Genomic DNA, 21,739 nt, shown 5'->3' on the forward strand with positions numbered 1-21,739 from the left:
TACTGGCGGTTTCCAGACCGAGAGAAGTCATCAAAGGATGTTGCTAAGGGTAAGATGGCCAAATGACAACATGGTCTAAAAGAGATAGTGCAAACAGGGGCAACGTAGTCAAATTCCATAAAATCGGACCGTGAAAGCGGAGCTCATACTGCGATTATGGTGGTGTGAAAGACCTCCGACAACTCCCTATGATACCGTACCTTGCATGTTCCAAACCTGAATCCAGCATGGAAAATTAAACCATCAAGAGGTTTGGTCGTTGGATCTAGGAGAGCCGTCTAAAACTTCCCGTCGAAGTCTGTGCGATACCCCGCTGCCTGTCGGTCGACCCTTCCTTGACCACTGCCGGTTCTGCTAGGAAACGCAGTGACGATTCACGGGACCGGCACTGGTCCGATAGCCAGCTCACTGGCAGCGGGCAAATAGTTCACGTGCTTAGAGACACGGGAAGAGCCATTCACTCACTGCCAGCGGGATCGTAATATAAGTCCACATGTTGCTGGTCCTTCCGCCTCAATCTTTCTCCTCTCCCCATTCGCCCTCATCTTTCTCCCCATCTTTCACTCCTGGTCTTCCATCCTCGCACCCCAGTAATTATTGCTGGAAGCGACGACCGACTGCAGTCTTGGGATCACCAAGGCGAATGACCTCATCGTCGTCATCACTATCACTTGCTATTCCCCCTCACTTGGAAGGCAAGACCAGCCCATCGCCGTAATCACTCCTCGGTCAGTATTCTGGGGGACTACCCGCTCACTGAAAAGCTTTTGAGACACAGCTAAACAGATGTCTTTTTGCAGATACCCCCGACTCAGTACACAACCCATCTCCAAAATGTCTTCGTCTGCTGAGCAAGCTCTCACACTCCCGCCGACGGTACAGCCACGGACACTTCTCGACCTCCCCCCCGAAGTAATGCGCATGGTTGCGGATCATCTCAAGGATTCAGAGTTGAACTCTCTGGCTCGGACATGCAATGCGAACTACACCAAATGCAATTGGGAGCTATACAGGAGGGATTCCAAATCCCTCAACCCCCAAGCCTTGCTCTGGGGTGTGTTCAATAACCGAATTCGCCCCATGGAGTTCGCAATCGGCCAATATAAAGCTGACATCAATCAAGTCTTTATCTGGCCCCCCAAGTCGCGCCTTTTTAAAGAAAGGGTCGACGAATGTGCAGTTGCAAACGGAGTGGATGTTACTACAACCCATATCGGACGGATGTCTTTTCGCGGCTCTGACGACATTGGCTTCTCTAGATGGCACTACATGGACGGAACAACAGGTTTTCGAAGGGAAAGGTCGCCCTGGACGGCTCTGCACTTCGCTGCCGTGTTCAACCAAGTCGAAGCTACCAAGTTTCTCCTCCAACACGGAGCCGATGTCAAGGCCGTCTGCCCCAGAGACGGCTACTTTGTCCTCGCAGATGTCAATGATCCACTCCCACGCCCCCCTCTCTTCACAGCGCTTAAGACGAAAAGTGAGGATGTCGCTGAGGTTCTTTTGAGCCATGGTGCCTCGCCTCTGTGGGCTCCTCCCGGTACCGGCAGGCACGCGAAGGAGACAGCCTTGTATTTGGCAGCTCATCTCGGTATGTGGAAGCTCCTGGAGCTCATTGTCCGCGCGGGAGTGGATGTCAACGCGGGTTGTCATGTTGATGATGTACCCAGATGGTCAACGGACCCTGCTGGAAAGTCCATCCTTCGAAAGCTGTGTTACAATCCGCGAAAGCCCACAGAGAAGGTAATCACCGAGCTCGTCAGGTTGGGCGCGAAAGCAACTGTACGAGAAATTCCAGGACGGACGAACATGGTTCACCTCCTCCTTCAACTCATCACAGGTACTGGACAAGGCAGAGCGACCGAGCCTGATTGGCCCCTCGCAAGCATCCTGCTAAGGACAGGAGCCTGTGACGGGACACTGGAGGAAATCGAGGTTCTAGCAGCGATCCAGCTAACCTTGTTTCCGAGGAACTGTCCCTACACCCCGAACCTCACCAGGCACACTCTCTCCATGTCCAATCTCACGTATTTGAACAAAAATCCCCGTGCATACTCGATCAAGGCATGCCTGGTCGGAACCCGATGCAAATGCAAGGAGCTTAAAGACCGGTACCCCGAGAATGAGCCGATAAACGGGAGGAAATGGCAGACCGAGCTGCTCCAAGAGCTCGTGAATTTCCAAGTCCGTTTTTATGGTCGGGAGAGGCTTGATGCCGCGTTACCCTTTCTCACTGAGACCGTGCTAACGTTGTTAGCGCGTCACCGGCATCGGAACACAGTCGCTCTGGACATTTGGCTTGAGTTAATGCCGGACGACCACAAGACCAAAGTCGTCAATGTTCGACGCCAGACTGCTCTGCATATCGCCCTGAATATCGATAGCTTCGACGAAAAGCTATGGTACGTTGAGGGCAAGCCTACAAAGGATATCGACAGAGCCTTCGATCAACAGCATGATGTCCTCTTTTACCTCCTCGAGCGATGTACATCCGAAGAGCTGCTGGCCCAGGATGTCAAGAAGTGCACCCCGTTGCAGCTTCTTCTAGGCGCACTCTACTGGGGCCAAGATGAAGAGTACTACAGCGACTACGGCGCGGACCTTGCTGGCCCTGGCAACAAGCCTCTTGAACCCTTTTCCGAGGACGTTTGGGCCAGGAAGTGTTTGGCATTCGTCGAGAGGATGCTAACGGAGATCCCTGAAATGTCAGACTCTGTCTATTGGCGAGTTGTTGGGGAGCTTCACTGGCGTCGCTGGGAGCTTAGCTGCGAGTCCGGCCTCATCTATCTGGGCAGAACGGGAGGCCGAGGGAGGGTGCCACACTATTTTCCGAGTTTCAAACCTAGAGATGGGGAGGTGAAACGTCCAATCCCTCAGAACTCTCCCTTATTGCCCACACCAGCTAAAACTACAACGGCAGCAGAGTCCGCACCGCCTGCTGAATCTACACAAGCAGAAGAGCCCATGCCGCCAGCAGAGGCTACGCAGCCAGTAGAGCTGCCAACCAGGCCAGACAAGCACGCTCTACCAGACGAGCCGGTGGCGCCGGAAAAGCGACAACGGACAACGGAGTCCCAGGCAACGGCAGAGAACACCACCACCGATCATTCTGTGGCAGAACAGCCGCATGCGTCGCCGTCGACACCAGTCTCTTGGGATGATCTTGACTTCGAAACGTTAATGGAGAACGTCCAAGAGGAGTACCACAACGCCTGGTCAAATTAAGTGTGTGAGGGCAAAGGAAAAACGGTGATTGAACTTCCTGTTGGGTTATGTATTGTTTTTGGGGCTGGCTTGGCAATTGGTTGAGGAAGTACTGATGAAACTCGGAGCAATCCACCTTTTGAAAGGTGGTTTGGATGTTGTTGAAAGGTTGTTCTTTATTATGGAAGGCCTCTTCGAGCCGCGTGCCCAGCAAAAGTGCTTCCTCAGACATCTCGGCCAGTCCAGAGTTTAGAAGAAGAAGGAGGAGAGGAAGAAGAAGGAGGAGAGGAAGAAGAAGGAGGAGAGGAAGAAGAAGGAGGAGAGGAAGAAGAAGGAGGAGAGGAAGAAGAAGGAGGAGAGGAAGAAGAAGGAGGAGAGGAAGAAGAAGGAAGCCAACTTCTCAAGCTTATCGGCAACATCGGAGCATTACCAGAAGGGTCAACGCACCTCCTCAAGGAAGTCTTTGCCTTGGCTGGCATTCACACGGCTTTCCGTCACAGGCACTCCATTCCAGTATTTCTACCTAGAGGTAGATTTTCCTGGTTCTGTTCTTCCTCCTTCATTGCTATTACAGAATCAACCCCATGTTTTGTCGTCGTCTTTCCACACGCACCTCCGCCAAGCGGCCAGCTAGTCAGCTACTAGCAAGGTTATGGAAGGAGTCCATTCCACTCCCGTGCTTCCTCTTTGAGGCTGACCTTGGAGTCAACAGGTTTGGCCTGGTTGGTCCTTAGCGGAATCTGTCCCCTTAGCATTCGACCACCCAACGGGCTTTGGCTCTCTCAGCACCATAGAGAGAGCATACCTATGTAACAAGAGACTCGTCAAAATGGGGGATGATTTGGGGGAAGAATATGGCATATGCTGTGGGCATTGGTCTAGATAGACAGCTGACCGTAATGACTTAATCTCACGTAGAGAAAAAAAAAGATTGAAAACCAGCGTCAATCATTCACCGATTTGAAGTGTTTTAGCATTGCGATTCTTGAAACCCTTTCGCACGTCCCTTGGAGCGCAATGAGTAACGCTTGTGAGAGGTGCAAGACCAGACAGCACCGCAAATGTGCGAAGCCCCGGTGTAGCTGTGGCTAGATTTAGAAAGGCGTACCCGACCAATCATCATCAGACACGGAGATATTTCTTCAAGATCAGCAACTGCGTAGCGGCCTCCAAACGCGCATCGGTCGACCCGGGACTCGTTGAGAAGCTGAGGCCGATGGAAAATCCGGAAAGGGTCAAGCGCATCTCGTACGTGGAGGGCTAGTGTGTACGTAGGTAGCTGAAGCGGATATCACTCCAGCTGAAGCTATTCCCAATATGTCACAATTCAGCACTACTGGAAAAGGGTTGGACCGCTTGTTCTGATATCAGCTTCAGTAAGTCGACACAGTCAGGACCGCAATGACGTATAACTCACTGGCGTAATATTCGGCGGCCGCTTGACATATGCCTAATGCCACGAATGCACGATCTTCCGGGTTCCGATCACTTGACGAACCACGCCAGCCACAGACGCAGGTCTGAGACACGCGGGTATATCTCCGTAGCACGAAGGTTGTAAGACGCCGGGATGGTAGGTGAGGGGCCCGACGCCAAATGCAAGCCATGCCCTCCTCCTGTTGTGTCTTTCTGGGGACGGAAATCCATATAAGACGTCGCTCAACCACGAACCTGGAACTCGGGCATCGTCAGCTTGAAGACCATCTCACCCTTCCAGACATTTCCCTTTTAACGACACAATGACGACCCTCCGACAGCTACACCTCCCTCTCCGCCTGCTCTCCAAGCCCCTCTCCACAACCTACCCCCGATGGCGCTTCCTCTCAACACACCAACCTCCCAAGCCCCAACCCCCCATCAAATCAGCCATCATCACCGGCGCAGCCCGGGGCATAGGCCGCGCCATCGCCCACCGCCTCGCCGCCGACGGCTACGCCCTAACCCTCAACGATCTTCCCTCCTCCTCACAAACCGATGACGCCCTCACAACCCTCTGCCACGACCTCCGCACTCTCGGCCACTCCGCCCATCCCTTCCACGCGGACATCACCTCCCCCGACTCCGTCTCCGCCCTCCTCTCCTCCCACTTGTCAGTATACGGCTCTTTATCAACAATGGTCGCCAACGCAGGCATCGTCGCCGCCCAACCTCTCCTCACCGTCACCACCAACGACTTCCTTCACATGTTAAACATCAACGTCATCGGCGTCTTCAACTGCTACCGCGCCGCCGCCGAACAATTCATCAAACAAGGAACGAGTGGAAAACTGATAGGCGCGTCGAGCGTGGCTGGGCTGAGGGGTATACCGATGTTGGGGCCGTATACGACGAGTAAGTTTGCTGTGAGGGGACTGACGCAGGCGTTTGCGGCGGAGTTGGCGGGGGAGGGGATCACGGCGAATGCGTATGCTCCCGGGGTGGTGGAGACGGGGATGTGGGATACGATTGGGGAGGGGCTTGAGAGGGTTGAGAAGGCAAGAGCGGAAGGTTTGGAAGGAGGAGGCAAAAGAGGGGTGGAAGAAGAAGGGGCGGTAGGGGGGGAAGGAGCGAAGGCCCGGGTGATCAAACGCTTCACGGACGCGATGGTGCCGTTGAAGAGGTCATCTACGCCGGAGGATGTGACGGGGTTGGTTGGGTTTTTGGCGAGTGAGGGGGCGGATTATATCACGGGTCAGACTTATGCTGTTGATGGTGGGATTTACTTTACTTGAGAGAGCTTGGGGGGAAGAGGGGTGGGAAGAGGGGTGGGAGGAGGGGTACATGATGAAGAGATTGAGGGCATTACCCCGAACCCTTATCAAGTATACCCTTATCACTTACACCTGTCGTCACTTCCCAATTTCGGATTTCGGTTTTGTGGGTCCTTCGGCCGCCCGCGCTTGCACCAGTGTGTCCTTCTATCTCGCATCTGTAAAATACACGGTAATACACCCTTAAAAATACCATGTTAGATCCAGACCTCTGGTCAACTTGCCCAGGTGTTTCTGCACCCAATTTATGTGTTTTATTCGATAGGTGACGGATCGATGCTTAAGATTGTTGTAAATTTGGTATTTGAGATAAAATAACGGTTGGCATAGGTTTCACTCGGAGCTCGGAAGCTCAAGCTCAACAATCCAAGGGACATGCTCCTTCCCTTCCTCATCCTCCGGGATCGTCTCCAGAGCTGCATTGACGAACAACGTCTGCTGTCCCGCTACCAACGGGTGCTTGTCATCCTTGCAGTGACTGGTGCTTCTAAACCCGTGTCTGAAAAGTCGTTCTTTCCGCTTCTTTCTATCCTTCGCATCTTGTTCCGATTCGAATTTCCTGGGCTTGTAATTGGCGAGGCTATCGATGAGTATTGAAGCGCTATTATCAATCTCAGTGAAGTGGGAAGGTGTGGTGGTCGTTGGTTCTTTTCCGCGCCAAGTTACGAGCTTGGCCCCCCAACCTTCGTGGATGTGGCCGAAGCAATGGAGGCGAGGGCGAGCCTTTGCGATGGCAGCGAACAGCTGGCCACATCCGCCCCGCTTGTTGCGGTCGTTGGAGCAAGTTCTGTCAAGTACGCCCTTTGGTGGCCCGTGTGTGATGGCAATGTCGACCCTTTTGTTGTCTGGCGTCGAAATAGAGAAGTTGTGCCCGTCGTCGTGTTTGAATTGGAAGCCTGACAGTCTAGGTACTTCGCGGAAGTTGTTCTCGTCGTGTTGTTTGAATTGGAAGTCTATGTCTGCTACGGGGGATGGCGTATATGGACTTGCGTACACTGTCAAGGTCGCTCCGTTTTGTAGGCGGAAGGAGTGAATGCCCTCGTCCAGGAAGGTGATATTTTCGTCCTCTGAATCTGAAAACAGCTGACGGGCCTGGCCAACATCGCCAAATTCCTTCTTCATGAGTTCGGGCTCGATCTTGCCCTCGGTACGAGTAGTGGCTTCTTCGGTTATTTTTCCGAAGGCTGTGCCGTCGAGGGAGAAGTCATGGTTGCCTGCAATGACGAGCTTCAATGGGGCGTCAATGGACTTGAGAAGCTCAAGGAAGGAGCGAAATTCTTCCAGTTTTGAGTGGTCAGTAAGATCACCGCAGTGGATGGCAACATCGACTGATACCTTGGGCATGATATGATCCTTCCCATGGGTGTCGGAAAGAATGAGGAAGGAGGTCTTGGTGGTCTTTGTGAACCCCATACTGAATGACTGTTGATGGAGAGAGGTATGATTGGATTTTTGTTGTGTGTGGAAAACGGGAACGAAGAAATGGGTAGCAAATGTCCGGGTGGAATGTGTGGTTTCTTAAATAGTTTTACTTGGGGCCAGGTAAGGTATCTGTGAGCTGCAGAGCAAGCTTGACTCCAACAAGAACAACCTCTCTCATTTGAGTCATTTGCAGCAAAGATGTGCTATGGAGGGGAGAGCGGCATTGCAGGTCGAACATGATGCAGAATTAAGGATTTCCGAGTCCCGAAGCCGAATTCCCGGGCATTCTCCTGCAATTCATGCAGGACCAACTACATGTATCCATTCGGGAACCAAGTTCGAAATTCATGGCACAATGTGGGATTGGGAGCGGTTTTAGTGTTCCCATGTTTACTCGACTCAACTGGACCACCACAAACGTTGACCGGTCCCTATGCCGACGGACAGACTGTCTTGTTCCTCGCCGCCCACATCCCTTTCCCGAACAACCCACTCCGACCGCGTCGTTGAGGGTGGTGAGTGCTTTGGGAGGTGGTGATGGTTCGGGCTTTCCCCTGAATTCGTCGTTTTCCATGGGAAAGTTTCCGAGCCTAACACGAGGTAAGAAACACGCAAAAGCCTAACATTGTAAGTGGAATGTTTGAGTTAGACACATGGAAAGAGTATGATGCTACAAGATTGGCAGATACTCGGGAGTTTCCTTCCCCATACTTGACATATGTATCAGATGGTTTGAGGACAGGAAGTCACATTCCCCTACACCAACACTCCCTGACGTACTTTCCGTGCCAACAAGTAGTGACGGCGACGCAAAGAAGGAACTGAGTTGAAGTAATACAGCTATATAAGATGAGTGACACTGTCGGGACCGACGGGCCCGTGAGGGGCAGGTGCCCGCACATCCCTCTGTGAGGGAAAGCACTGGTAGATATATGGAAGGAGGCTGTCATTGATAAGAAGGAGCAAAAGGCTATGGGAAGGCACACATGAATACAGGAAGGAAGGAAGCTATTCACAGACAGAAGGAAGCCAGGCACACAGGGAAAGCCGGTACCTGGCAAGGCCTGACAGGAAGGAAGGTTGGCCACGAGATTCCCTGTATATAAGACCGGCCTCCCCTGGCTTTGGGAGCTGTTTTCTTCTCCTCATCTTCATCTCATTCTTCAATCAATTCCATTGACACACAAGCCTTTTCGTCTTGACAGACACCCCCGGTCTGGCTTTAGGCTGCGTCTGTTCTCGTACGGTTTCGTACAGCGCTTGAAATAACTCAACCTACTCAACTCAATTTGACTCAACTCGACTCAACTCTACCCAACTCAACTCAATTCGAGACCCCCAAGACGAGTAACAACTCGACTCGGGACATTTGGCGAGTTGGCCGCCTTTTCGAGAACTACACCGGTCGTATCAGGCCCTTTATACCAAAACCGTACCAGAACAAACGCGGTCTTACCTGTTGTCTCTTTTCTTCTTCAACGAGTCGCATTGATCCGTCTGGTAAGCAGAAGTTCAACTGGGTAAAGACACATAACTGTGACGCTAACACCAATGACCCCAGATGACTGGAAGTACCGTTAGAAATCATTTTTTTCTTTTGGTAAGCTCTGCTCGAGACGCACTGTGCTATCTGCTCAGGTACTGATGTTTACTTGTCAAAGCGACCATAAGATAGCCGAAAGGCCCATACACCGCATCTCCGACCTTCACCAACCAGACAAGCTCCTCATCGTTAAGTAAGACCCTCTATCACGAGCACCTGACTACTTATCATGTATGTTGCGGCTAACACTTGAGGACTTTCAGTTCCAGCAAGCCTTTCAAACCCCCCGGCCAGCAATCACCATGCCCAGACCTGTCGCTGTCTCCGAACCAATGCGCGGAGCACTCCTGGAGTATTGCCCACTTCACGGTCTAGAAGACTGAGGACAAGGATGTTGCCGCCCCGGAACAAGCACTCGCACCAGCAGTGGCAGCAGCCACAGCAGCAACGCCAGCAGCCGCAGCAGAGCAGGATCCCGAACTTGGGCCTGAAGAACCGGAAGAGCCCGCTGCCCCCCCAAGCACTAGTGGGAACTTTGGGTCAAAGAAGAGTAGGTCAATGTTATCTCCAGGTTAGGAAACCTATTACTAACAGTTGCACAGAGCATGGCCAGCCTTTGCGTTCTGCGTTGAGGCAGCAAACGCAGCACAGCTCAAATAACCAGGCAAAGCCCCCCTTCCGCCGCATTGATCGACATCTGGAAGGGAGTTTCGGACGGCGCTCTCAACTTTTCCATCAAATCCGACGGAAAGATAGCGTTCGATGCCCCGAAACAAGGCTTCCGTATCCGACTTAACATCGTCGAAATCGAAAACGGGTGCATCGATCACTTCCACGTGGCGGAACGATCCGACGAAAGTCCCGTTGCGTCCATGTCGGATATATTGTTGCTGAGGGCCGTGACGGTGGTTGATTGGGGAGGAGATGGCGACACGCTGGATTTCCGGTGGTTGCTGGAAGGGGTGTTTCAAAGGCTTGGGCAATTCCCGAAAATTGACGATGAGGAGCTTGTCTGGTTGGTGAAGGCCGCAGATGCGGTGTATGGGCCTTTCGGCTATCTTGCGATAGCTTCTTGCATTGCTACCAATAACGAGGCTGCCGCTTTGGCGCTTCTTCGGAAAGAGCAGAAATAATCTCAAGTACATGTAGCCCAAGGGGAATCCTTATACGGGCACTGATGTCATTCAAGAAATGGGGCCGGGTTTTGACGTCTAATACGTATGGGAGAAGTATTTGATACTTGCATATAGAACGTACGTCTTTCTCTCTCTATTTTCATCCAAGAACGTATCTTGTACATTAGTAATGGTGCTACGTCCAATCTATATACCTATTAAATGGAAGTTTCTTTATCAACTTTGTCCTCCGGGATGAAATGTTTCGTCGGCTTGAGAAGGGATCCTTGGATGTTCGCAGTATTACATCTCGTTCCCATTCTCCGAACGACCTGACACTTCAATGTTGATTTTACAATTTTATGTTTTGGTCAAACTCTCTGGGTGATTGTTTGCGTTCGAGCACATATCCTTTGTGAAGTATTACCTGTCGGTACCTAGAGGTACTTATGGTCATCTGCTTGCCTACGCCATGCTTCACATCGGAGTTTGGTCGAAAGTTGGCGAGCAAACCTTGAGACTGCGAGTCACGAGATGTTCCCGTCCTCGACTTTCCAAACATTTTATCCCCGCCCAGTACAGCCATGTACATGAAGGGTGCATTTGACCCGGCGGTACGATATCTCGATCCCCATTCGGCCGGGATGATAGGTACGTTGAAATAAATTGCAACCCCTCCGACCCCCCGCATCGTGACGTGCAGTCCCGTGCGAGCAACCTTTTGTTGATCCTTAAAGTCCAACAGTGCCGTTAGTTGTCGAAGAAAGCGTTTTCCTCCTGCAAAAGGGGGGAGACCTTGTGGAATACTGATAATGAGCAGCACACGACGTATCTGCATCTCCGCCCTGACGGCAACGTGCTACCTGTCCGTCATCAATGCCCTGAACCTTCTCGACCTGTCCACTCAAAGATGGACTCTCTCCAGCCCAGCGCTCAACATATCGGTGCGCGGAAAGGTGCCTTCTCAAGTTCATCTCGACCTGTTCGAGGCGGGAGTAATCGGTGATCCGTACGTCTCTTGACTTCACAAGCACACCTTTAGTTCCGAATGAATGTGAGCAAAGCTGACGGAACTTTGTGCAAATCCAGGTATTACGGCCTAAATGACTTCAACCTCCGCTGGATCGCTTGGAACGACTGGGTATACACCGCAAACCTAGCAGGGCTGTTAGCAACCAATTTCCCTCAAACCCCCTCCTCTTATACTCACCCTCGTACTCACTAACACACCCATCCCCCGTCCCAACAGCAACACCACCCCCACCACTCACTCCTTCCTCCTCTTCAACGGCCTCGACACCTTCGCCAACATCTCCCTCTGCGGCCTTCCCGTAGCCTACACCACCAACCAATTCCGCCAATACCTCTTCAACATCACCTCCATCCTCAGCACATCCCCATCATGCATTTCCAGTCCCAACTCTAACTCTACCTCCAGCCCCAACCCAGGACCAGAACGAGGGCCAGAACTCCGCATCCACTTCCCCAGCATCCCCCTCACCGCCTCAACCATCGCCTCACGCCCCAACCAATCCACCTGGCCCGCCCACGTCCAAATCCAGTTCGAGTTTCCCAACCGCCACTTTGTTCGCAAGGAGCAGAGTGATTTCGGCTGGGACTGGGGTCCGGCGTTTATGCCTACGGGGGTGTGGCAGAAGGCGTGGGTGGTGCAACTTGAACAACCACAACAACAACAAAGCCCGCCGACGACGACAACGGCGACGAGAGAGATTCATGTCCGGAACTCGTTGTTGGATATTTATCGGGAGGGCCAACTGCCGAATCTGCCGCCAGACCAGGAGAGGGATTGGGTGTTGAAAGTTGGGTTGGATGTGGTGGGGGTGGTGCCGGTTGGGACGGGGATGAGGTATGGGGTTGTTGAGACGGATGGTGGGAAGAGGAGGACTGTTAGTGAGGGTGCGTTGGTGAATGTGAGTGTCTCGGGTGCTGGTGATAAGATTGAGGGGAGTGTGGTCTTGGATGGGAGAGGGTATAGGTTGTGGTGGCCGAATGGGTTGGGGGAACAGAGTCTTTATGATGTGGAGATAACGGTTGTTGATCCTTCTGGTGGGATATTGGCAGAGGTGAGAAAGACAACTGGGTTTCGAACTGTTGTGATGAACATGGGTGCAGTCACGGAGGAGGAGATGGGGAATGGAGTTGCTAATGGAAGTCATTGTGAGCGAGCAAAATCCCTTTGGCCTCTGAGAAATCCCCGGAGCAAACTAACAATGTGTTCGTATAGGGCACTTTGAGGTCAATGGGCATCCCTTCTACGCCAAGGGCAGCAACTTCATCCCACCGGACGCTTTTTGGCCACGGGTAACTCCGGCTCGAATCAAGCAACTCTTCGATGCCGTCGTCTCTGGCAACCAGAATATGCTCCGCCTCTGGTCCAGTGGTGCCTATGCCCCGGACTTCTTGTATGACATAGCTGATGAGCTCGGCATTTTTCTGTGGAGTGAGTTTGAGTTTGGGGACCGTTGTATCCAGTGGACGTCGAGTTCCTGGATGATGTTCGGGAGGAGGCCGAGTATCAGGTCCGAAGAATCAACCATCACCCGTCTCTTGCCATCTGGGCGGGAGGGAACGAGCTGGAGAACCTTGAACTCTATCTGGTGAACTACTCAGCTCCAGAGCAGTATGAAAGGTACAAGGCCGATTACGAGACGCTCTTCATCGATACACTGCTGCCAGCTGTTTACGACAATAGCCGCGGCATCACTTACATGCCTAGCAGCACCAACAATGGGTATCTCAGCATCAACTTCAGCGAGCCAATTCCCATCAAGCAACGATATCAGAACAAGGGGCCTCGCGAAGTCCATGGTAACACTGATTACTACAATTATAAGACCAGCCAGGCATTCAACATTAGCGCGTATCCGGTAGGCCGGTTCTCGAACGAGTTTGGCTTTCACAGCATGCCGAGCCTGGCATCGTGGCAAAGAGTACTACCAGCGGACGAGCTGTACTTCAACAGCACAACTATTATGCTGCGGAATCACCACTATCCTTCCGGGAGCTTGAACACTTCGGATTTTGACCATAGCTCAAATGGCATGCGGGAGATGACGATAGCGGTCGAGATGTACTATCCAATACCCAACAAGACGGATGCAATCGGTAACTTTTCCGCGTGGATATGGTCGACACAAGTGTTCCAAGCAGACTTTTACAAGTCTCAGATTCAGTTCTACCGAGTCGGTGTGAGAAAACCAGAGCGTCAACTGGGTTGTTTGTACTGGCAGCTCGAGGATATCTGGCAAGCGCCAACTTGGGCTGGAATCGAGTACGAAGGAAGGTGGAAGGTGTTGCACAACGTGGCAAAGGATCTCTATCAGAATGTTATTGTGGTGCCGCTTTGGAATGTCACGAGCGGGCTGCTAAGTCTGTATGTGGTGAGTGATCTGTGGACAGAGGTAACAGGGAGTGTGTCGTTTGCCTGGTTTGACTGGACCGGAAATGTGCTGGGTCTGCTGCCATCTCCGGATATCCCAGGAGCCGGGCTGCCAGCACCCCAGACGCTCGACTTTTCGGTGGGTGGCTTGAACAGTACGTTGGTGACACTTCTGGACGTAACGAAGCTGTTCGGGAATGCAACCGAAGGTGGCGAGAACGATGCCAGAGGTGCAATATTTGTGGCGACGGTGACGGCGAGAGGAACACCGGTGAATATGAATGCCACCAAGACCTTCACGCATATCAACTATTGGACCCCCACGCCACTTGGAAAGGCGGCCCTGGTCGATCCGGGTTTAAGCGTTGGATTTGAAGTTGTGTCCGACAGCTTTATTGTGGAAGCTCGGGCGGGGATGAGTGTGTGGACATGGCTGAGTGCTGGGCCAGAGGACAATGATCTGGTGGTAAACTTTGAGGACAATGGTTTTCTTTTGTTGCGAGGAGAAGTGAAGAGGATCAAGTACCATGTCCTGGCTGGAGGCAGAGAGGGCTGGAGGTCCCGAGTGACGGTGGGTAGTATTTGGAATAACACGTTGGAGTCGTGATTTGGGTTTTGAAGGGGGGTTGGCGAAGTCTGCTCTTTGTGTTCACGTACTGTGCTGGATGTGGCCAAACCAGGGCCTCATCGGTCTTCGGGCCGGGCGGTATCGAGACGAAACACAAGCGAGAGACTCGATAACGATCTTGATGTTGGGCAGATGAGAGTCGAAGGGCAACGGAATATTCCATCACTCGGTCGTCCTGTCTCATCCCTTCACCAAAAGAATGTCTCACTTCCGGCAATCGGCACCATCAAAGCCGTATTTCCGGAAAATGATTTGGCGTGCGTCTCCCACACTGTCGTAGCAGCGGCCCAGCCACGTGGGACGGGAAATTACTGCGTATCAGAGCATGACGATGTCCTTGCTTTGCATACTCGGAATGGACGCGGGATAGATGGCAAATTGGTAGTTTGCCGATTGGACATGATATCTGGGCTTTCAAAGGTCGGTAAGGCGGCAGTTATGGATGTGACCTTGGAGAGGTTGACGACGACGACAACGACTGGATGGAATGGAAGTGGAAGATTACAAACGACCGGAGAAGGTCAAGGCCAATTTCCTGGTCGAGGTCTGTGTGTCGTCGGGCACGCACCCGGACCTCAGTGGGCACCTCCCTAGCCGGGGCCCCAGATTACCCCGCGGCGCTTTTTTAGCGGAACGTGGCACTGTAGCCCCCTGAAACCTCCACCTGGGAAATGACGGGATCCATGAACAGGGCAGGCGCAATGGAGAAAGAAACGGGCACTTCCGTGCACACCGACCTGACCCAGGTGGAGAGCATTGTCCACTTGGTTGTCCACTTCCCGCCTTCGTCCGAATTCAATGATCTTCCTGATAGTCAATAGCCTCAACTTTGCTCCAACGACGGGACTGACCTGTCACTCTGCTTCTCTGTTCTACAAGACGCCACACGCCAAAAGTCACCGCATTCGACCATCGACCTCCCCTCGATACACGTGTGGTCTAGAGGCTGAATTACCGAACCGATCAAGTCAATAACGCATAAAGCTATCGCCGTTATTTTTGCTTCTGACACCAAACTGCGCCCATGCCAACGATGGCACACTCAATGGATAGCGCCATACCCAAAATGACACACGCTTGAGGTTGACAACCCTGATAAACCCCCAAAAAAACCCCTGGCGCCCCTCGATCTCGGTCAATCCTCCCTAGACGAAGGCATCCCCGATCCCCAGTCCAGAGGCCAAGAGCTTAGTCGGCCCTGATAAGAGTTACATACATCGCCTCGTACTTAGCGCGCCAACAATAATGGTTTCCTTTCCCTTCTCGGCTCCTGCTTGTTAGTGGTCTCCATCTCGCACTCGCTCAGACAGCGACTGGATACCGTAACAACACTGGCAGAAACTGACAACAGCCGCCAGGGTGCATATAGCCGACTGCAAAAAACTATCGTTGACTATCAAGCGAGCTGACCGACGCTCCTCACCGGCGCGGACATCTCCAATATCCCCTCTTCTCTAGGCAAGCGATGTCGAAGCGAGCGGCATCCAGAACCCGTCCAAGACCTCATATAATCGGCCGTCTAGCGCTCGTCTAGTCTGCGCTTCTCGTCTGCTCTCGCCTGCTTCTGGTGTGCTTCTGGGTTGGTCCAATTCCAGAAGCTCGGCCCTGCCACCTTCCTTTCTGGAAAGGCGTGAGGATTTAATCTATCTTGGAGATTATTGCCATGTCTTCCCGTCACATCGCCTCATCATGGCTCCAGTAGCTCGCAGGATATATGCCAGGGCCACGCCTTGGCGAATCAGGGCCATGGACTGTCACGGCCGTAGCGTACCACATTGGTGACATTAGGTGCTACCGTCCAGTCGGCGACCACGGCCATTCCCATCTCGGACCTCGTCTCTGCTCGCCTCCTCATATTAAAGCCTCCCGCGCCGCCCACGATGAAGATCTTCACCTCGTCCTACTTCGCTATCCTTGGTTCTGGTTCCGGATTCCGACATCGACTACAATGAGGGCCACTATCGCCAGTCTGGTTTCGAGCGCCCTGCTGCTCACCCAGCAAGCGGCTGCTGACTGGACCTACAGGAAGTGGAATGGGGCCAACTATGCCTGCAAGTGCCATCCTGGTGACCCGTGCTGGCCCAGCACTCTCCAGTGGAACTCGTTGAACGCAACTGTTGGAGGCAACTTGCAAGTCAGCATTCCGCCGGCTGCGTCTTGCTACAACACCTTCCAGGGCCTTCTCGGAAATATCAGCACCTACAATGCGGCTCAGTGCGGCGATGTCCAGGCGAACTATACCAGCGAGCAGTGGCAGTAAGTGTGCTCCTATTCATGAGGCTAGGATAGGGAACTGACAATGACACCAGGATCGATCTTCCTACTGCTGAACTATGGACATATTCCACCAACGACACCTGCAGGCCTACCACCAACCCTACTGATTCTTGCACCGGCGGCTACTTCCCTACCCTCTACATCAAGGCTAAGACCATCGCCCATATCCAGGCTGGTGTCCTCTTTGCCAAGAACAACAACCTGCGCCTGATCATCCGCAACACTGGCCATGACTTCCTTGGCAGATCCGTCGGCTGGGGTGCCCTCGTTATCAACACTCACGGCTTCAAGGACATCAGCCTTACCAACAGCTACAGGGGTGCCTGCAACTACACTGGTTCTGCCATTACTGTCGGTGCCGGTGTTCAGGCCTTTGAGGCTCTCAAGAAGCTCAACTCGCTGAGCCCGCCCAAGATTATGGTAACCGGAGAGTGCGCTGTAAGTTGGAGCCCAGTATACATATCTCTTGGGTATCGGTACAAGTGCTAACATGGACATTATAGACTGTCGGTGTTGCTGGTGGTCTCGTCCAGGGTGGTGGCCACGGTCCTCTGACCAACTTCTACGGCTTCCTTGCCGATACCGCTCTCGAGTTCAAGGTCATCACTGCTGATGGCGTTCTGCGAACTGCCAACGCCACGACCAACCCCGACCTCTTCTGGGCTCTCAGGGGTGGCGGCCCTTCTGCTTTCGGTGTCATCGTCCAGGCCACCTACAAGACCTTTAACGATTACTCCAGCTCCGGCACCACCTTCGCCCTCGGTCCTGCCAATGTCAACAACAACGAGACCCTCTGGTGGGATGCCATCGCCAAGTTCCACAGCTACTCCAACCGCTTCGTCGACAACGGCCTGTACGCCTACTACGAGGTCTACCCCGGCATGACCTTCCGCGTCCACCCCATCGTCGGCGTCAACAAGACCGCCGTCCAGCTCGAGGCTGTCCTCCAGCCGCTTTTCGACGACTGGACCGCCATGGGTCTCACCTTCGACAAGACCACCACCACCTACAGCACCTTCTACGAGCTCTACAACGCCCTGTTCGAGTCCGAGGTCGCCGGTAACTCCGCCCTGACCGGCGGCTGGGCCTTCGGCAAGACCGACGTCGCCAACAACAACGCCGGCATCATCGACGCCTTCAAGAACGTACAGAAGAACGGCGCCGTCCTCGTCGGCCACATGTGGAACGGCGGCCACGGTCTCCCCCAGAGCCAATGGGCTGACAGCGCCATCAACCCCCGCTTCAGGAACGTCAGCGACAAGCTCATCACCATCCTTCCCCTCTCCGGCAACGCCCCCATCGCGGAGAAGGAGGCCGCTCAGCGTGTCCTTACCGACATCATCGATGGCGGTCTCAGGGCTGCTGGTCCCAACGGTGCTGCCTACGTCAACGAGGCTGATCCCTTCCAGCCTAACTGGCAGACTGCCTTCTGGGGCACCAACTACCCTAAGCTTCTCCAGCTGAGGCAGAAGTGGGATCCCAGTGGTGTCTTTTACTCTGTCTCTACTCCTGGTACGGAGAAGTGGGAGCAGATTGAGTATGGTACCAGGCTTTGCAAGAAGCTTTAAGAGATCCATGCTTTGTCGTTTTGGTTTAGTTTAATGTAGTTTGATAGATACCATTTTTGTCAGCTTTCATCCTTGTTCTTTTTGTTAGACAGTTCATTCTTCCTTCTTGTTCGGGCGGTGGTGGGCCTTTGGTAACAAGGTAGAGAATACGGCGCTCATGGGGGTTTTGTGCTTTCGTTACATCTTTTAAGCATGAGTCCATACGCATAATACCAATTGTTAATCAACAGAATCTCTTCATTTGAACATTGCTTGTCTACTTATTTCAGTTAGAGGCGTAGGTCATAAGGGGGGCTCCGAGACTTTGTTATTGCATAAGCACATCATCTTAACAGCGATTGCGCCATCCATCTCGTCGTTGTGATCCTTGAACTTTAACCAACGAAAACACCATCAAACCTCAACGGCGTCATATTGACAATGTTGAATTGCGTTTAGCCTCTCGAAAGCGCCCTTTTGGTCTTCAGTCTTGCACTTGGCAAAGTGGTAAGAGATCTGCGCAGTGTGGGTAGTATGCATCTAGGCAGTTTATGTGCCAAAAGCGGCATCCTGCGCAATCGTTGACGCCGCGACATCGGATCTGCAACGAAGTTATTTTATATGACTGTCACCCCCCTTCACGACAATCCTTCATTCTTTGAGATTATTTTGCACATACGTACCTTGGTTCCCTCTGCGGACCATCTCAACATCTTATCTGGTATAGTTAGCCTCTAAAAAGCACAATGACCTTCCAAACCGTCCAGGACCATCAGGTCGTCAAACCCGACCGCCATCTCACCAACACTACCGTTCCGCCTGGTGTAGCTGATGACCCCGAGCATGACGCCGTCACCATTACGGACGAGAATCAACCCCTCCTTACCCGCACGGCCAGCTCCAGCTCTTCTTCCTCTTCTCAAACGCCCGGCCACTCCTCCTCTTCTGACGATGCCTGGACCCCTCCCCCTTACTTCGTCTTCATCCAAATCGCCCTCATGTCCAACGTCTTCCTCTACGGCTTCGACGGCACCATCACCGCCGCCACCTACGCCATCATCTCCTCTGAGTTCGGCGCCGCCAACACCGCCTCGTGGCTGACCACCGCCTACCTGGTCACGAGCACCGCCTTCCAGCCGCTCTATGGGCGCGTCTCCGATATCTTTGGGCGCCGCGTCTGTTTCTTTATAAGCACCATCACTTTCGCGCTTGGCTGTCTTTGGTGCGGGCTCGTCAAGCCTTCCTCTACCGAAAACGGAAATGACATGATCTGGGTCATCGTCGCCCGCGCCCTCACCGGCTTCGGCGGCGGCGGGCTCATGACCATGGCCACCATCGTCAACTCGGACATGATCCCGTTTCGCAGGCGGGGGATGTACCAAGCGCTGCAGAACGGCATGTTTGGGTTCGGCGCTATTTGCGGCGCGAGTTTTGGGGGGAGCGTTGCGGACGGAATTGGTTGGCGCTGGTGTTTCCTCTTGCAGGTGCCCGTGTCAGCGTTTGCGCTGGCGGTTGGGTGGGTGGTTATTAAGAATCCCGTAAATGGAGTCATGGGGGCAGAGGAGAGGACTTGGGGACTGATTCGGAGGAAGGTGGACTTTACTGGTGCGTTTTTGCTGGTCACGGCTATTTCGATCCAGCTTGTTGGGCTGAGCCTTGGTGGCAATGAGTTGCCTTGGAGTAGCCCGTGGGTGGTTGCGTCGTTGGTGGGCAGCACGGCGATGTTGGTGTTGTTCTTGGTGGTGGAGGCGAGGACGAGTGCGACTCCGGTTATTCCGCTGAGGTTGTTGAGGGGAAGTTTGCCTCTGTTGACGCAGTTTGCGAATGTTTGTGCTGGGTTGAGTGCTTATGCTGTGAGTCGCTCCTGCTTTCTTGTTTTGAGTTGCTCCTGCTCTGAGTTCAGTTGCTCCTGCTTCAAGGCTTCAAGTTGCTCCTTCTTCAACTTGCTGTTGCTTCAAGTTGCTCCTGGTTCGACTTGCTCTTACTTCGAGTTCAGGTTTTCTGTCTCGGGTCATTCCTGCCTTTCTCTTCTTCTCGTCATGTTGATCAGCTGACTGACAAATGGGTGCCTGTAGTACCTCTTCAACCTCCCTCTGTTCTTCCAAGTCGTCCTCCTCGACTCCGCCATGACCGCCGGCGCCCGACTCGCCATCCCGTCGTTGGCCACACCCATCGGTGGTCTTATTGCCGGCGTGGTCATGTCTCGCTGGGGAAAGCTCATCACTCTCGTCCGCATTGGAACCTTCTTGATGGTCTTTGGCAACGCCTTGGTTACCTCCCTCGCCTTTGAGGACTCCAGGTGGAAGTATCTCGTCTACATCTTCCCCGCCAACTTGGGCCAGGGAATTGTGTACCCCGGCATTCTGTTCACCTCGCTGGCCACCTTCGATCATGCCGGTACGTTTGTCCCTCAGCCTCGTGTCAAGGTACTCACCTATGATCTTCTGCCGCCATCGACTAACTTACAATACACATAAACAGACCACGCCGTTACTGCCTCAACCGTCTACCTGATCCGGTCTCTTGGCACCGTCTACGGCGTTGCCATCACCTCTGCCATTGTGCAAACCACGCTCAGCGTCCGGCTTCCCGGCGCTTTGGGCGAGATACCAGATAAATGGAGAGTAACATCCCTTTTCCTTTGTCGCTCTTTCTCTTGCTCGTGTTTCCCCGAGTCCTGTTGTGGTCCGGGACCCCTCCGTTCCCGGCCTCTCAGGGTCAGGGTCGTACCCTAGGTATAGGCCTTGATCCACAGCAGCTCAAAGGTTTCTTCGTTGCGTTGCGCCCATGCTCTGTCTTGTTGCGTTTGTCGTGTTTGTTATGTTTTCGTCGAAGCTCACACAACTCTAGGTCATCGACGAAATCCGTCACTCCGTCTCGGCAATCAAGGACCTTCCCCCGGATATCCAGCTCAAGGCTCGCGAGGTCTACTACGAAGGGCTGAGGCTTTCTTTTGCCACGTCGACGGCTGTGGCTGCTGCTGCTGTTGGCGCGGCACTGCTTGCTAGGGCACGGGGACTTCGTAGTACCAAGTAAGCCACTGCGGAGAGGTTTGGGGGAGGATAGACAACGCCTTCTGAGCGAGGTGAGGGAGTCTTCTCTTCCTTCATCTTGACCATGGGGAGTGCTCGGGCTACAATAGGTGGGTCTGGTGGTATTGAGTTGGTGGCGGGCAAGGAACTAGGGACGAGAAGCAGAAGGGGTGAGGAGGTCTGGACGGGAGGGCGCGGAACTGGAAGTTGTTGCCGCCGTCGGGTTAAGCTTAGCATGGGTAGGGATAGGGTGTCTTGGATATCGCTGGGAAGTCCCGGCAATAACCGGCAGTAGTAAGGCCCACTGCGGTATCATTCCAAAATTGTCATGCAGTTGATGTCGCCGATTTCCAAAAGTGCGAGTTGAAGTCCGTCCCGGGAAGCCCGCAACGGGCAAGGTGGTGATGATCAGGAAAAGAAGGTGAAGATCCGGAGATCCCGGGCTTTCCGTATGGGTAGCCGTCTCGTCATGATTCGTCATTATACGATGGAATGATGGTGCAAGAAACCGCATAGGCAGCGTTACTATATCATATAGTTTCTCGTTATGATTTTGACAGATCAAGCTTTCCTTTGAATACCTACTTGGACGCATGAGCTCAAGCACGCCTTTGATCTGCCGTTACTTGGCAATGTCTTTCATCACATCCCCAAGCCAATGCTAGTGGAGTGTTCTTTCGAATCCGTATGTCCTGAGACATTGCTAACGACTTCACCTTGTTGTCCTCTCGTCGCAGCCCAGCCAGGAGACCGTGGCCTGTCAGGATGATCCTATCTGCTCGATGCACCAGAAAGGGGGACTCGCATACCGAGGTCATCCC

General features: G+C 53.2%; 7 protein-coding genes across 7 annotated transcripts; 6 read left to right on the top strand and 1 right to left on the bottom strand.

The window, feature by feature from the left end:
• Nucleotides 1–834: 834 nt before the first annotated feature.
• Nucleotides 835–3,434, top strand: B0H65DRAFT_568100 (ankyrin repeat-containing domain protein; the record flags this gene model as incomplete). Its single annotated transcript, XM_062830386.1, has 2 exons — nucleotides 835–1,054; nucleotides 1,286–3,434. The coding sequence occupies 2 exons, from the start codon at nucleotides 835–837 to the stop codon at nucleotides 3,223–3,225; spliced, it is 2,160 nt and encodes a 719-aa protein (XP_062684414.1). The 3' UTR covers nucleotides 3,226–3,434.
• A 1,509-nt stretch (nucleotides 3,435–4,943) lies between these two features.
• B0H65DRAFT_420795 (uncharacterized protein) lies at nucleotides 4,944–5,915 on the top strand (the record flags this gene model as incomplete). Its single annotated transcript, XM_062824304.1, has 1 exon — nucleotides 4,944–5,915. The coding sequence occupies one exon, from the start codon at nucleotides 4,944–4,946 to the stop codon at nucleotides 5,913–5,915; it is 972 nt and encodes a 323-aa protein (XP_062684415.1).
• A 306-nt stretch (nucleotides 5,916–6,221) lies between these two features.
• Nucleotides 6,222–7,367, bottom strand: B0H65DRAFT_568112 (Metallo-dependent phosphatase-like protein; the record flags this gene model as incomplete). The annotated part of the gene is made up of 2 exons (XM_062830387.1): nucleotides 6,222–6,881; nucleotides 6,921–7,367. The coding sequence occupies 2 exons, from the start codon at nucleotides 7,365–7,367 to the stop codon at nucleotides 6,288–6,290; spliced, it is 1,041 nt and encodes a 346-aa protein (XP_062684416.1). The 3' UTR covers nucleotides 6,222–6,287.
• A 1,653-nt stretch (nucleotides 7,368–9,020) lies between these two features.
• B0H65DRAFT_506585 (uncharacterized protein) lies at nucleotides 9,021–10,052 on the top strand (the record flags this gene model as incomplete). Its single annotated transcript, XM_062828072.1, has 2 exons — nucleotides 9,021–9,112; nucleotides 9,584–10,052. The coding sequence occupies 2 exons, from the start codon at nucleotides 9,021–9,023 to the stop codon at nucleotides 10,050–10,052; spliced, it is 561 nt and encodes a 186-aa protein (XP_062684417.1).
• Nucleotides 10,053–10,673: 621 nt separating this feature from the next.
• On the top strand, nucleotides 10,674–14,532 carry B0H65DRAFT_586424 (glycoside hydrolase family 2 protein). The gene is made up of 6 exons (XM_062830950.1): nucleotides 10,674–10,685; nucleotides 10,780–11,043; nucleotides 11,124–11,201; nucleotides 11,284–12,212; nucleotides 12,280–12,495; nucleotides 12,528–14,532. Exons 2-6 carry the CDS (start codon nucleotides 10,847–10,849, stop codon nucleotides 14,039–14,041), a joined length of 2,934 nt encoding a protein of 977 aa, XP_062684418.1. The 5' UTR covers nucleotides 10,674–10,685; nucleotides 10,780–10,846; the 3' UTR covers nucleotides 14,042–14,532.
• Nucleotides 14,533–16,010: 1,478 nt separating this feature from the next.
• B0H65DRAFT_506587 (uncharacterized protein) lies at nucleotides 16,011–17,907 on the top strand (the record flags this gene model as incomplete). The annotated part of the gene is made up of 3 exons (XM_062828073.1): nucleotides 16,011–16,318; nucleotides 16,372–16,777; nucleotides 16,843–17,907. 3 exons carry the CDS (start codon nucleotides 16,011–16,013, stop codon nucleotides 17,905–17,907), a joined length of 1,779 nt encoding a protein of 592 aa, XP_062684419.1.
• Nucleotides 17,908–18,138: 231 nt separating this feature from the next.
• B0H65DRAFT_519058 (major facilitator superfamily domain-containing protein) lies at nucleotides 18,139–20,922 on the top strand (the record flags this gene model as incomplete). The annotated part of the gene is made up of 4 exons (XM_062828712.1): nucleotides 18,139–19,739; nucleotides 19,962–20,283; nucleotides 20,368–20,510; nucleotides 20,737–20,922. Exons 1-4 carry the CDS (start codon nucleotides 18,633–18,635, stop codon nucleotides 20,920–20,922), a joined length of 1,758 nt encoding a protein of 585 aa, XP_062684420.1. The 5' UTR covers nucleotides 18,139–18,632.
• Nucleotides 20,923–21,739: the final 817 nt, after the last annotated feature.

Source organism: Neurospora tetraspora, assembly GCF_033439725.1.
Source record: "Neurospora tetraspora strain CBS 560.94 chromosome Unknown B0H65scaffold_2, whole genome shotgun sequence".
NCBI lineage: Eukaryota > Fungi > Ascomycota > Sordariomycetes > Sordariales > Sordariaceae > Neurospora > Neurospora tetraspora.

Coding starts and splice junctions, on each gene's coding strand:
- B0H65DRAFT_586424 (XM_062830950.1), top strand. CDS start 10,847: ATGAGCAGCACACGACGTATCTGCATCTCCGCCCTGACGGCAACGTGC. Junction 11,202..11,283: donor ACCGCAAACCTAGCAGGGCT/GTTAGCAACCAA, acceptor CCGTCCCAACAG/CAACACCACCCCCACCACTC. Junction 12,496..12,527: donor GCTCGGCATTTTTCTGTGGA/GTGAGTTTGAGT, acceptor CGTTGTATCCAG/TGGACGTCGAGTTCCTGGAT.